Source organism: Balaenoptera musculus, chromosome 1, assembly GCF_009873245.2.
Source record: "Balaenoptera musculus isolate JJ_BM4_2016_0621 chromosome 1, mBalMus1.pri.v3, whole genome shotgun sequence".
Classification (NCBI taxonomy): Eukaryota; Metazoa; Chordata; class Mammalia; order Artiodactyla; family Balaenopteridae; genus Balaenoptera; species Balaenoptera musculus.
Genome location: NC_045785.1, coordinates 44,825,433 through 44,840,402, shown reverse-complemented (window position 1 = coordinate 44,840,402; position 14,970 = coordinate 44,825,433). Strand labels below are relative to the sequence as shown.

Here is a 14,970-nt window from a genome sequence, read left to right as displayed (position 1 = left end):
CAATCCCAGTAGAATTAGCAGTGACTTGGTCACCAATAGAAATCACAGATTTCCTTATATCACTTTACAGTGGTTGCAAATAACTCAAAATATCAATTATATCACTACTTAAAAACGGTTAATAGTGATTAGACCCACCGATAGATTTTGTTATTTAATGTGTTAGTAAAGAAGTACACGTATTACTAAACCACAAATGTATTTCTCTATTTTGACAAGTATATTAAACATAATTGGTTTCCTCTGTAACCTTATGTGTTTTATTTTATCCATTTAAAGCAATGCTCTGAGAAGGGGTCATAGGCTTTTCCAGACTGACAAAGGGGTCCATGGCTCAAAAAAAGCTCAGAAAATCTGATCTGGTGTTAACGAAAAGAGAAATGTGCAGAACAGTGTGGATCATACACTACCATTTGTGTGTTTTAAAAAAACATATCAGTGGAACAGATTAGAGAACTAAGAAATAGATCCACACAAATATGCTCAATTGATCTTTGACAAAGGTGCAAAAACAATTCGATGGAGGAAAGACAGACTTTTCAACACATGGTGCTGGAGCAATTGGTGCTGGAGCAATTGGACATCCACAGGAGAAAAAATGAAACTCAACCTCACACCTCAGACAAAAATTAACTCAGATGTAAAATGTAACACTGAATCTGAAAAAACTGAGTAGGCTGTATCAATATCAATATTCTGGTTATGATACTGCATCATTGAGGGAAACTGGGTAAAGGGCATGTGAGATTTCTCTGTGTTATTTCTTAGAACTGCATGTGAATCTATACTTATCTCAAAATCAAAGTTTAGTTAAACAAACAAACAAAAAAGCTTGTACAAATCATCTCTGGAAGGAGACAGAAAAAAGAGGAGATGTCTCTGAGGAAAGAAACGAGAATGGGTAACAGAGGTGGTGAAAAAAAAAATCTGCTTCTGGCTTATACTTTTACCGTTTTCTTATATTCACAATTAATTAATTATTTTAAAACAAAAACAAACAAAAAGTTTGGAGAAAAATGAAGAAATGAGCATGACGAGAAATCATCCCGATGAAAATCAAAACTGTTTCCTAGGTTACATTTGAACTAAAAGTACCATTACTGATAATTTTCCTATCTACCTTGTGGAAGGGTATATATTTAAATTTTAATATACCTCATTTTTAAAAAATCAAGTACTCATTTTTTAAAAATCAACTTCATGCTTCTTTGTTCATTTTCAAAATGAAAATAAAAGGTTTTAATTTTTAAAATAATTTTATTCCTTGTATAAGACCTGAGCTAGGTTGTTCTTTGTGTTCAGCCTGTCCACATGCCTTGAAAGCTAGGCTGGGTGGACTACCGTTGGGCAGCAAGTCTCGGGGGGCCCATGACTTCCCCAAGACTCACAACTCTCCCTTGCTGAGAAGCAGGAGAGGCCAGTGTGGTTGGGAACTTAGCTCTGGACTCAGATGGAACTCAGATTTGATCCTGGCTCTGCCACTTATAGACTGTATGACCAAGAGCAGGAACTTAACCTCTGTGGGCCTCAGTTTTGCCATCTGTAAGATGGAGGAATTACAGTGCCTGCCTGGAGGAGTCGCTGTGAGAATTCACAGAGAGAATTTGTGGAAGCACTCCTACAGTGCCTAGCACATGGGGAGCATCAGGAAGTAAAGAGCCACAGCTGTTAGCCTTTGTGATTCTTAGCCTCCCGACACAGACTCAAAGAGGATGCTGCCTTCAATCATCTGACCACACGAGTACCATATACCGTGCACTGAGAGGTGGCATCGAAGGCGTATTTCTCATGAGAGCTCCCTGCATCCTCAGCACACCCCTGAGCCAGTGCTAAGAGGGCAAAGGAGGCTCAGAGAGGTTATGTGATGTGCCCAAGTGCACACAGCTAGGAAGAGGTAAGGAGGAAGAGTGGTGCCCTAAGACCTTGGGTCTTGGCCAAGGAGAAGCAGCCACGGCTCATTCTAGGGCCTCTGAGCAGCTCTCTAGTAAGAGGGGCCTAGGTCCAAGCCCACCAAGACCACGGCGTACAGGAGTGGAAGGAGCTGTGAGAATCCCCAGGACGGCAGGAGACGAGGGAGAGGAGCTCGTCTCCTGCCCTAGACCCAGAAGGGCATGTTTAGGCTGCAGAGGATCCCCACCCCACTCTCCAGGAAAATTGGGAAGGTCAAGGTGGGAGGGCTTCTCTCCAGTAGGGTTTGGGGGGCCAAAACCTACAGGTGCAGCCTTAGAAGACACACCTCTGTCCTCCACTCTGGCCACAAGAACAAGCATTCTGTCAGTCCCAGCTCACACCATGGGGCTTGAGGTGAAGCCCAGGCCACAGCAGGGGCTCGAGCAACAGGAGGTGTTGACTGCCTTCTGGCCCAAAGACCCCAAGGGCCCTTTGCACACTGGTCACAACAATGCCTATTTTAGCATTCTCTCAGGAGGCTTTGCATGCTGGGGTCACTGAATAGAGTGAGCAGTGGTTTTAGGAGGCAAAAGTCCTCAGGCCGCTCTCTCTGTGCTATGCTAGAATCTGCCAAGAAACGAGGGTACATTCAGGTAGTCTGTGTTCAAAAATATCTCAAGATGGTAAGTCAGGGCAAAATGGATATTAACAACTCTGTAACTGGTGCCCAGGGATGTATGTCATCCTCTGTATGCCCTTAGCCACTTATAAGCTGTGTGACTTTAGGCGAATCACTATCCCTCTCTATGCCTCACTTTCCTTCATAAAACAGGGATGATAACATACCTCTTCCCTGGGTTGCTGTGAGTATTAAATGAGGGAGCGGTGCAGTGCTTGGCACACAGTAGAGTTTCGGTAAAGGCTGACTCCCTGTTCCTCTGCCCCCGTGTGACGCCCGAGCAGATAGAGCACAAGTGTAAGGCAGAAACGCCGAGTGAGTGGCCAGAGGCAGGGTAACTCAATCCTCCACCCAGTAATGCACAAAATGATCCTGAAATTCTGCAACTGGTGCTGGATAACTGTAGTCCTAACGAATGCTGAGCTCACCTGGAAGTGGGGACACAGAGACAAATGAGACCTTGTCATTGCCCCCAGGAAGCTCACGGGCTTGTGGGAGGGACATCTACTCGGTGGGATCAGTGTGATAGAGGGCCTGGGCAGGCCCCAGAGATCCTCCTAACCCAGGCTGAGGAGCCCTGGAGGAGAGGTCACCTGGACCAAGTCGGAAAGGGATAAGTAAAAGATGAGTTACTTGAGGCTGGAAAGTCTAGGAAGAAGGCTTAGCGTGAGCCAAAGTGCAGAAAGGAGAGAAAGGGTGGGGGGATACGTCATGGGACACGGGAATTGGGGCTGGTGTCTGAACACAAAGATAGTAGAGCATCTATTTCAAGAGCAGGGCAGAGCAAAGGTGATTGCTGAGAGGTTGGTGATCATACAGCCCGGGCTAGAGGCTCATCATTTTGATTTCCCAGGGAGATCCCAGGTCTCCTGGGGGCGCTGCACGCCTATTCCTCCAGCTGTGCTTGCGGAGGCGCAGCAATGGACCCGCGCGCTTCTGCGGAGGCCAGTCGCTGAGCAACAGGCCCCGCCCCTGCGGTTGTCTCGCCTCCACGCGCCCTCTCCTGGCGGCCCCTTGCCACTGCATCCGGCGTCAGGGAATGCCGCCTGCTGCCTTCCAGAACGTTCTCCCAACTCATAGCCAAGCCTTGGTTATTTGGGTTGAGCAATGATGCCCCCGCCGATGGTCTCTCTGCTTCCAATCTTTTTCTGCCTGGACCTGGCTGACTCCACCCCTGCAGGACCTGGGCTGGGCCAGCCAGTGAGGGAGGCGGCCAGAGAGGGGGGCAGGCAGGTTGTGCTGAGAACGTTGGTCTCAGAGCAGTAGGGAGCCATGAAAGGTGTGTGAGCGGGACAGCAACATGAGTGGATCTGGTGTTGCAATGCTCATGCTGAAGCTGCTGGAGGACAGCCTTGTGGAGCAGGGCATTCAGGGAGCACGGATTAAATTGACTGCAAAGGCTACAGGCAGCAGGGGTCAACTGAGCCCACCAGGAAGTAACCATGGTGACAGCACACAGGAAAGGGCAGGCTGGGGCTCTCAGAACTTGGGGTTCACATCACGGGGAAGGGAGCTAGGCAGGGTTCCACCCTGCCCCACAGCTGGTCTTTTCAGCCCCAGCAGGCACCCTCAAGGCTGCAGGAAAGATGCTGACCAGTCTCTGAGACTCATCGGTTCACAGGTCTGCAGGACAACTGAGCGATCCTCCCCTTCCAGGAGTCCTATGGACATGGATCCCTAGAGGACAAGGGGACATTGCTCTTCTCCATAGGACAGAGCTTCCCATCTCAACCCTGCAGGCTAATTAAACATTGGTCTGGAATGGTGTGGAGTCCATGTGGTCACAGACTGCCTCTTACTTGAGTGTGTTGATCAGAAATGCAAAAACAGCTTTACGGATTAATGCAGTTTGGTTGAAAAATCTTTCAAAGCATGGGGTCTAAGATAAAGCAAAGTGATGAAAAATTAGGGTCACTGACCCAGCCCCACCTGGCCATACTGTCAGAAGGTCACAGGTCCAGTGAGGGCAGAGTTACGCCAAGTGGAACCAGATGCCGGGTCTTCCCCCACCCTCCTGGGGTTCCTACAGCCCTATGGACCCAGGGGCAGCACCAGCATTGGGGTGGCTGATAGCTTTAGCCTCAAAGCCAGGCTAGTCCAAAATCGCTGCATCATCAGGTCCAGACTGAAGCCAGTGTGACCTGCAGGCCTCAGTATGCCTGGTTCTGCTCTGCTGAAAGCACTGTCTGTAAAGCAGTAACTGAAAAATTCCTATGACTGTACTTGCTCCAGTACCTTCCAACAGAACAGGCCCAGGCCCTTGACCTCCAGCCACCACACTGACGTTGAGAGAACAGTTAGAATATCACTTCTCAGTGTTCTTCCTGCCACCTGTCCTAAGACGCCTGGCCCACAGGCAAGACAGGAGGCAGGTTGGCCTAGTTTCCTGGGTGCCAATCCTTCCCAGACAGAGAACAGGACACTGTCCCTCACCCTCAAATCTGTCACTCCAGGTCTCCTACCCTTTCTATCTCCCTACTGAGAGTGCCTACCCTCACCTAACTCATTCTTGCACTTTAAGATGCAGTCAAAGCCCCAATTTTTCCAGAAGGCTTTCTCTGACCACCCCCCCCCCCCCCCCGCCAACAGCCCCTTTACCTCTCTGTCCCATAGCAATCCCACTGGACTGTCTATTTGTCCCACTAGATTCCATGCTCCTCATGGGCAGAGCTGATTGCCAGGTTCTGAATCCAGCAGAGATGCAGGATGCTTTTTAAATGACAGAGGAAGCGAAAACAAGGGAATAGAACCAGGACCCTAAAACACAAAAATGGGATCAAGTTCTGTTTTTTAAAACCATGTCACTCAGCAGGGACCATGAAAGGAGCTAGGGAAGAGAAACTACAAGAAATCTTTACATTTTATGTGTCTGCATCAAATTTCCTTAAAAGGTCTCTACTGCTTAAAATAATAACAACAATACTGATAGTAAAAAACCTACTAGCCTGGTCCAAGGCTCTCACTTGGTAACCGAAGTAAAGGAAGGGCCTTGCCTAACTACATAGAAAGAGCAGGCCAACAGGCCACAAACCCCAGCTCCCGACTCCCCTACCCAATGCTGCCTTCTACGAAGATTTAAAGAGAGGATAAACCTTCCACAAGGATTTCTACTGCCAATTTTATTTCAATAGTCAACTGTTCCCAGAGAAGAAACTGCTGGTGCCACAGGTGATGTGGAAGAACCATCCTATTCTCTGAGAACTGCATCAATGCTTATGAACAGACTACTTTTTAAAGCTGGCAATCACTATAAAAACACCAAACAGTCAAACTTTAATAGATTTTTTAAAACCAGAAATGATGCCTATAATGGCTTAAACTTCATGGAGGACAAGTAAAGCAGCCCTAGCGGCCGGAATGCTTATAGTAAAGGCCCCTGGAGAAGGGGAGAGGGGGAGTGGCCAGGCTGACCCTGGGGGACAGAGCAGCAAGGAAGGATGCTGCAGAACCTGCTGTCAGCACCCTAGTCCTGGCTGCTTGTGCCATCCACCTGGATGTGCTGGACACCTGATGTCTGTGTGGCCCCCAGCTGGGGACCAGGTGGAGGCAGCAAAACCAGAAGGCTGAAGTAGACGATGCCTCCTGTCCTGGAGCGGGACCTAAGGAATGAAAGGCTGCCTCTGGGGGTGAGTCTGATAACAGCAGCACAACTCAGAGATGGTTAAATTCATTCCTTAACGTGAGCTTCCGCCAGTCCCCCACTCCTTACAGCCCTGGCTCTGCCCTGGTGATTTCATCCTCCAAGCTCCTTTTCAACCCCCTGTTATCTCAGGATTGAGAGAACTTAAGCAATCACCTTCCTTCCTCCAATCTTGAAATGGGAATTAACTGCCATCTTACGCCTATCACTATCCTTCCTCCCTACACATCACTGAACAGAGACAAGAAAATTATTGCTGTAACGCCCCCAAGGCCCCACTCTGCTGGCCTGAGGGCCTGGGCCTAGTCGGACTGCTCCTGGGACGAAGGCTGGCTGGGCTCACACGGCCCCTCTGCATACTGGTCATCTGTGAAGGACAGAGAAGAGGGGCTGGATTTAGCAAGAGGGAAAATTACCTGTTTTCAGATGTAAGTTTTCTCTAAGGCATTCTCATCATTCCCAGTCCCTACGGAGAATTAGTTATTCCCACTGCCACCTTTAATTTGCTAGGAGTCAGGACACTGGAATTCTAGCCCTGGCCACATGATACAGATTCAAGTTCAAACTCCAGCTCTGCTTGTCACAAGCTGGGTGGGAGGAAGCAAGCTACTCCCAGCTGTGAACCTCAGTTTCTCCTTCTCCTCAGCTTCTCCTTCTGTCAAAGGAGATGAGGCTATACTTTGCAGCATCCGGGGATTAGGTGAAACAGTAAATGAGAACTAACTTTTACTACCGCCTTCATCGTTTCAGCCATCTTCAGGATGGCCTCATGAAGTAAGGGACCGTTATTAGTCCGCTTGTGCAGATATTGAAACTGAGGCACCAAGGAGTGAATTAACAGGCCCGAGGTCACACCGTTGGCAAGTGCTGGAGTCAGGACTTATACCCAGGCTGTGCGGCACCAGGGCCAGCGTACTTCAAGCCACACTGCACCATCTCCCCAGCTAACAGATCTAGGTGTTGCACACACAGCAAGTGTACAATAGGCCTCAGTTTCTTTTCCTGTGGAGCCTCAGGGGAGGATGGAAAGGGAAAAAAAAAAAAAATCCTAGAACCTTTAAAGCTGCAAGGGCCCTCAAAAGAAAACCCAAAGCATTTTCACATCCAGAGTTGCAGCTGACCCTCACAGTAACCCTGTGACAGGGCCCGTTTTACAGGTGAGCAGACTGAGATCTAGAGGAGGGTGTGAGTGCCCAAGATCACCCAGTACACCAGTGGCAGAGCTGTGAAGGGCAGGTTCTCTCCAGAGTGGCCTGGGGGAGAGGACTCATCCCCACCAGCCCCCAAACTGGCTCCAGCTGCTGCTCCAGGCTCAGCACGTGCTGTTTCCCCAGCCAGAGAGGCCTGGCACCTCTGGTCTTCTGAACACACCACATGCGTGCCATCCTCCAAGTCTCTGTCCACGGGCACTACTAAGGTGAGGAAATTAGCATTGGACCTGGAGCCAGACAGAGAATTCTGTTGAAATCTGAGCTCCGCCACGGACATATAGGAGAAGCTCTCAGGGTTCTGTCGGTTTCCTCACCTGGGAATGGGGACCCACCTCCCCTAGATGCTCACGGATGGAATTTAGGGAGGGGTGCAAGGAAGAGCTTACCCAGGGCCCAGCACATTTAAAATTCTGTTCTCCATTTCCCTTCTCTGCACGTCCACTTCACAATAGAGCCCCCTTCCTCCAGAAAGTCTCCCTGACACCCCGGCAGCTGGAAGATGGGGGCTCACTCACCAGTGTCCACGTCAGACACGATGGACAGCGAGAAGGACGGCGGCGGGGGCAGGCAGTGGAGCACGGAGAGGTACCGCGGGGGGAACTGGGGCGGCGGCGGCGGCAGGTAGTAGCCGGGCTGGAGGTCTTCCACTGGCTCCACCACCTGTGGGGCACACACAGCAGAGAGCCAGAGGGGAGAGGGTTGGCCAGAAGGGCCGACCCAACGTTCATTCTCCTGAACGGGGGGCTCCCCATGGGGCAGATTCACCTCCGTGGCCCAGACACCGGGGCACAGGGCGCTCGGCAAGCACCTGCCGTAGATGACTGAGGCAAGAAGGAACACAGGCACACCTCGGATAAGCCCGGGAGCAGGCGCACTTGCACAGGTCCACAACCTCCTTCCATCCTTACGACCCTAGGAGGGAGGTTCTACTACTATCCTCACTGTGGTGACCAAAAACTGCATCAGTGAGATGAAGGTACAGGCCCAGGGCCACAGAGCTGGTGAGTGGCAGAGGCAGCACTGAATCCCAAGTCGGCCTGACCCCACTGCTTTGCAACGGAGAAGGATCTGCATGCATCCCGACTACGTGTGGTCCCACCTTCTGCACGTGTAATGACTCAGACTCCAGGGTCGCTGGGCCTGGGGGGTGTCCCCCTTCTAACCGCACAGTGTAGTGCAGCCGTTACTGAGGCAAGGGCAGCTGGGTGACCTCAGGAAAGTGGCTGCAGCAATCAGCCCTTCTGTATTTCTGTTCCTTCTCTGGAAGACGGAAGCTCACCCCACACCACAGGACCCCAAGGCTGGAATGAGGGGACGTAGAGGGGTGATGACTACACAGAAAAACTCAGAGAAACTTAACTGGAAAGACATGAATGGAATAGAAAATTATGAATTTCAGGTGTGGGTCCTATTATTTACTTCTCCATCCAGATACTTCAGAGCAGCCCTTCTTAAGATGTGTTCCAGAGAACTCTGGTGTCCTACAAGGTATTTCCAAAAGTGCTCTCAACAGTGTTCTTTGTCCAGGGAGTTTGAGAAACCCTGCATACCACCTCCACACTGGTGAGTCGCACACAAGCATATTAAAGGCCTTGAGGCAGTCTGAAAAAATCTCCTTAGGTTAACCCAGCACTTCCTAACTTAATTTGACCACAAGGAAGGGAAGATAAGCCCACTTTTGAGTACCTGCCATGTCCCAGACCCTGTGCCAGACACTTTGTACGCATTCACACCTTATTGCTGGAATCTATCAATGGCCCTATGAGATAGGACTCTTACCCCCATCCTACAGATTAAGAACCCAAGCGAGGTCCTCAGAGGTTAGGTGACATCCCCAGGCCATGTGGCCAGTAAACAGCAGAGGTAGGATTGGTCTTTAGGTCTGTGCGATTCCAGGCCTGTGCTCTTTTGTGGGAAGAGAAAAGAGGAAGAAAGAAGTAGCAGGTGGGGCAGGACAGGAAGAGAAGGTGGAAGGTGGCTCGGGGCGTATCTAGGAGGCTGGGCAGGGGGCAGCAGGACAAGGATGAAAGCAATTCATTGGCTCTTGGGTTCGAAGCAGCTTCACAAATAAACGCCTGATCCTCTCTCCAGACGTGAAGGGGGTGCGAAGGGGGATTATTAGTGCTTTAATTCCAAGCTGCTCAGCGGAGTCTCTCCCTGGATCCCAGCTCCTGCCTGGGGCGTGTGGTGGCAGCTCAGGCCCAGATAAACCAACTGAGATCACACTCCTAACAAAGGCCGTCTGGCAGGCCTGTCAATCAGAGCCAGGCCCCAGGCTTCTGTGTGAGCAGACGGTGGGTGTGTGCTCCATTTGGCCAAGGTCCCTCTCTTTGTGTGGAGGCTAGAGACGCCGTGCTCTCCCTGGGCTGCAATGGGGTGGCCGGCACCCCCAAATTTCCGGCAGGGCAGGGGTGGTGGTGAGAGTCAAGGGCCATGTTTGCCCTGCCTCTGTCCTGGCTCTGTCACTGGCCAGCTGTGTAATCTGAATCCTAGTCCCTCACTCCCCAGTCCTGTGACCCTGGACAAATACATAACTTCATGGAGCCTTCTTCCTCTGCCCTACAGTGAAATAACATTCACCTCGAGGGCTGACATAAGGGCCAGTAGGCACTCTGGAAATTATCAAGACCAGGGGTGTTCAAACTTTTCCCCCTTGAATGAATGGAAAATGATTTCTAAATAAAACTTTAAAAGATCTGGAACAGACAGAGGAGAAGCTGCTGAGGTGAAGCAAGAGTGGGGATCCAGCCCCTGCGTGCCTGACCTGCCTGGTCACAGCTGCAACCCCACTGAACTGGCTAATGACCTGTGGCTAATGACCTCATTATTAAATGCCAAGCTTTTATCCTTTCTCTTACTCACTTCCCACATTAAACCAAAGAAGCCTACTCTCTACTCACTCTTCTCCACCCTCCACCCAAGGGAAACATCTCTGTAACACCCAGGGTTAGGCCTGTAGCTCTGAGGGACAGAGTAAAGGTAACAGTGGTCTACATTTCCATGAACTTGAACTGCGTCTGAGCCAACCTCCCCCACAGGTCCAGCCTTATGGGGTCAAAGTCAGGACTGGTCACCCAGGCCTCTCACTGTCCTGCAGTCCTGATGGCCCTCAGTGGTTGCCAAAAGGGAGAAGGGTGGAAGGAGCTGGTAACCAAGGTCACAAAACCTGGTCACCCCACCCGTATCTCACACAACAGCTCTGACTTTTACACATCCAGCACTCAAAACTCCAGGCTCAAAAGCACACCAGTTAGTAGCCAACCACTGATCTTACAAAAGGATTAAATTTCATCCATTCTTTCAACAAATATCTCCTAAGGTGACTGGTGTTTGGGGAAGGTTTCCATATTTTTCATGACTAAGCTTAAATGCCATTTCCTTCTGAAGGCCCTCTGCCGTCTCCAGTGGGATGTACCTTTGGGGCAGGGGACCTACGTCTGCTCCTGGCTCTGCCCTCAAATGTGTGGCTCCAGGAAAGTGATATTTCCTTTCTGGTACCCAGCAAAATGAAGGGCCCTTCTAGCACTGGCATTCCATGGGTCAAGGCTGGTGGTCACTCAGTGTTACTGTGTGGCGGTTCCTTGGGCTCATCTGAAATGTGTCTGTATTCCTTCTTGCCTGAGCTCCCGGAGCCTTTTAACCCATTCCACAGCCCAGTCTGACTTGTCTACATGTGTACAGACTTGGCTACACACGTGCATTCCCAGAGGCACACACGGTACAAGGTCAATGCTGTATCCTTCCGACCAGTGCCCAGGACCTGGTACAGAGTGGGCACAACGGCTGGCTTCCTGGGACTGAGGGTCCGTAAAAGCAGCCAGGGTAACTGGGATAAGGCGGAACCTCGAAAAGTCAGGGATGGGACTCACCAAGCCTGCTCCATGGTAGTGGCTGCAGGACACGTGCCGGAAGTCCTGCTGCAGGGGGACCCCTGGGGTAAGGGATGCATCCTGGTAGCCCAGCAGGAACGGGTGGTAGGGCTGCATGCTGGAGCAGCTGCGGTACCGCTTGGAAGGCTCTCTTTCCAGGTACTCAGACCCCACCACATGATCTGAGTTGACGCTCAGAGGGGGCCCTGAAAAGGGACACAAAGAGGGAAGTGTTAAGAACACACGGAGCTAGGAAACAGGGCATCACATTACTGTCTGAAGGTAGCAGTACAATAAACACTCATATCCATTTACGGAGAACTCCCACATCCATTATGCTTTTGACCCTCCCTGCTTTTTAAACCCTTCACCCATGTTCCACTCACTGTTCTTAGGAAAAGTCCTTTGGCACAGCCACGAAGCCCCATGTGGGCTGGTTCCTGCCTCCACTCCAGCCTCCTCGTTCCCGAAAATCTAGCAGCTCCTTCTTTCTCCTCCACCTCAGGGCCTCTGCAGATGCTGTTCCCTAAGCTTGGAAGGCTTTTTCTCCTGACCCCACTTTGCCTCTTGAAGTCCTCAGTACTCAGCTCCTAATCTTCCTTCTGACCACAGCTAAACCATCGATTGATTATTAGAGCTCTATACACCAATCTGTGCGACTCTTTGATCAGTGGTGTCCCTCTCCCAAGGACAAGATCCTTGAGGGCAAGGAATCTGACTCATCCTTTTCATCACTAGTGTCTGGCACATAGTGCTCAGGGCTCAGTCCCTGTTCTTTGAGGGATGAAACAAAGAAAGGCACTGTGGGGCTTCCCCGGGGGAACAGTGGTTAAGAATCCACCTGCCAACGCAGGGGACACGGGTTCAAGCCCTGGTCCGGGAAGATCTCACATGGCGCGGAGCAACTAAGCCCGTGTGCCACAACTATTGAGCCTGTGCTCTAGAACCCGCATGCCATAACTACTGAGCCCGTGCTCCACAACGAGAAACCACCGCAATGATAAGCCCACGCACCGCAACGAAGAGCAGCCCCTGCTCGCTGCAACTAGAGAAAGCCCGGGCACAGCAACGAAGACCCAATGCAGCCAAAAATAAATAAATGGAAGGAAGGAAGGAAGGAAGGCACTGTGTCCATGGAAAGGTATCCGTCTCCTAGAATTGCTGTTTCAGATCTGTCTTCCCCATCTAGTTCTCTAGGGACCTATATTTTCCTAGAATGTCCCAGAAGGCAGAAACGGGCTTCAGAGAGCATCAGGCCAATCCCTTTAGCATACAGAGGGGAGAGACTGCCACAGAAGGAAGGAGCTTGCCTAGGGTTACAGAGTGAGCAGGCCCCCAGCGTCCTGACTCAGACTTGTGCTCTTTCTACCACACTGCCATAGAGAAAACCAAGAAAACACGTGTCTGCACCCAAAAAGAGCCCCTTTAAAAAAGCTTCAAATCTACATGTGACTTGAAATTGTAATAGTGAAAGCCACAAGACCTAGGGAACAATGTAACTTATGCATATGGATGGAGGGGAGAAAAAATAGGCAACAACAATCATCTCAATAGACTGTCCTGTAGGGAGCAGAGATCGCATTCCCACCCACGCCTGAGAAAGGGCTGGAAGGGCTGCACAGACAGACCTATTGGGGCAGGGCATGGCTGAGGGGCGGGGCCTCTAGGGCACGGAAACGGAGGGGACGGTGCGCAGGCGCAGTCTTGTTGCGCTAGCCCACCCACAGGGACGTCCTGGGGGAGGAGCCTCCAGCCCAAGAAAAGGGCGGGAAGAGGCGCGCAAGCGCAGTATGGTCAGGCTCCCTCGGGCCTCTCCGTGGAGGGGGAGGGGCAGCTAGGTCGACTGGAGGCCATTTTTTTCCTTTCAGGATGGAAAGGCAAAAAGCTGTAGCTAAAAGTTAAAAGCCCTCAGAACCACCCATTCCTTTCTCTCTTTTACCTTCTTGCAAAAAAGGCACCGAACCCAAATGCGTACTCAGAAAATGGTATCCCAAAGCAAGGTTACCTCTAGAAAGCATCTTCCCCACCCCCACCCCTTCCCCGCGGGATCCGAGCAGGCCTGGGACGCCGGCGTGGGGAGCGGGGAGGCGGCAGCCCGGAGAGGAACCAACAGCAGGGCAAGGCCGCGCGGGGCCCGGGAATCTTACCAAAGTTGGCGAACGGCGGGCTGAGCGCCGGCCGAAGCGGCCTGCGCAGCTCCAGGCGTCCGGGGCAACCCCGGCCTGCGGCCTCCGCCCCGAGCTGGGGCCTCAGAGAACTGGGCATGGCCGCGGCGGCTCGTTCTCTCGGCCCCACGTGGCCGCGGCCGCCCAGAACTGGCTGGAAGGCACCCGGGCCGGGGCTCGGGCCCCGCGGGCGTCTCTCGGGGAAGAAGGCGGCCGCGCGGCCCTCGGGGCCCGGGTGCACGACTCCCGAAGCGGCAGGGAGAGGCAGCGTGCGGAAGCTTGAGCCCAGGACAGCGGCCGCGGCCGCGGCCCCGGAGGCCAGCTGGGGCCCCTGCACGCACAGGGCCACCTCCTGCTCCTCCTCGGAGGCCTGGTTCGTGAGCACCTGCTGCGCGGCCATGATCTTCTGGCGCTGGGTGATCAGGTAGCACTTCTCGCAGGTGCACTGCTTCCAGCGGCACTTGCCCGCGTGGCCCTTGAGGGGCACCAGGAAGCCATGGTTCCGGCACCGGCAGCACCTGGGGGCACGCAGCATCTTGTCGGCCAGCTTGGCAAGGTCTGCCTGCATAGCACAACCGCTACCTCTGGGAGCTGCACAGCGAGTGGAGCAGCGATGAGCAGCGCCCCACGAGTCGCTCGTGCTGGGGACTTTGGATACACTTGTAACAAAGCGGCTCTCAGTGCGTCCCAGGAACTGCAGCAAGACCCTTGCATTTTTCCTTCCTTTTTTGGGTGCAAAATTTGGAGTTTCTATCCCTTGGTTAATAAGATGCAAGGGATTGGGTTGAATAAGTTCTTCATGGAATGCTATTGCATATATGTTATCTGGATTATCTGACGTTTTAGGCATTTAATTTCCAAACTCTTTATTCCCGCCATCCCACAGACAGAAGCTATTTCGTAGTTTCAAAAAAAGGCGGAGTGATATTCAACGGTGCACAGATTTAAAGCTCCAGAGGAACATATAAACCCATTCCGGTAGAAAAGCATTCCAAGAGGCAAACCGTGTTTCTCCTTACAAAAGCTGCTGCTTCTGCTGAATTTAATTTATCTCCCCTGCAGGGAAGCAGCCGTTCACAGTGATGCTTCCAGAATATTCTCAAGAGCTCAGTGCAGTGTGATAGCTGCTCAAGGGTGTGCCCTATAGTAATTCCCATTTTTTAAGAGTCTTATTGGTATAGGAATGCATTTCTGGAAGATGGCATATTGCTGTTGTTGATGCCTTCCAAAGTCAAGCATACTTAGAATGCTTTAAAGTAAAATAGACTTAGGATATTTTAGCATGAGCTTGAACCATTGCCTAACTGTGCCATGAATTTAGTTACCTCTGTAAAACAACCCAAATCTCGGGACACCTAAAAAGCTGCCACAAACTTCATAGTTTCCCAAGACTACTAAACTAATTCATTTTTTTGTTTTATAGAAATTTGTGACTCCCTGAGGTCTTCCCCCTCCCCCCTTAGGTCCAAAAAAGAAAGAAAAAAGCTTATGATCATAGGATCAATCATTTTCTTCA

General features: G+C 51.3%; 1 protein-coding gene across 1 annotated transcript; it reads right to left on the bottom strand.

Annotated features, from left to right (window-relative positions):
* Positions 1 to 6,511: 6,511 nt before the first annotated feature.
* DMRTB1 (DMRT like family B with proline rich C-terminal 1) lies at positions 6,512 to 14,022 on the bottom strand. Its single transcript, XM_036856538.1, has 4 exons — positions 13,437 to 14,022; positions 11,290 to 11,495; positions 7,936 to 8,080; positions 6,512 to 6,576 (listed from the first exon to the last, which is right to left on the bottom strand). Exons 1-4 carry the CDS (start codon positions 14,020 to 14,022, stop codon positions 6,512 to 6,514), a joined length of 1,002 nt encoding a protein of 333 aa, XP_036712433.1.
* Positions 14,023 to 14,970: the final 948 nt, after the last annotated feature.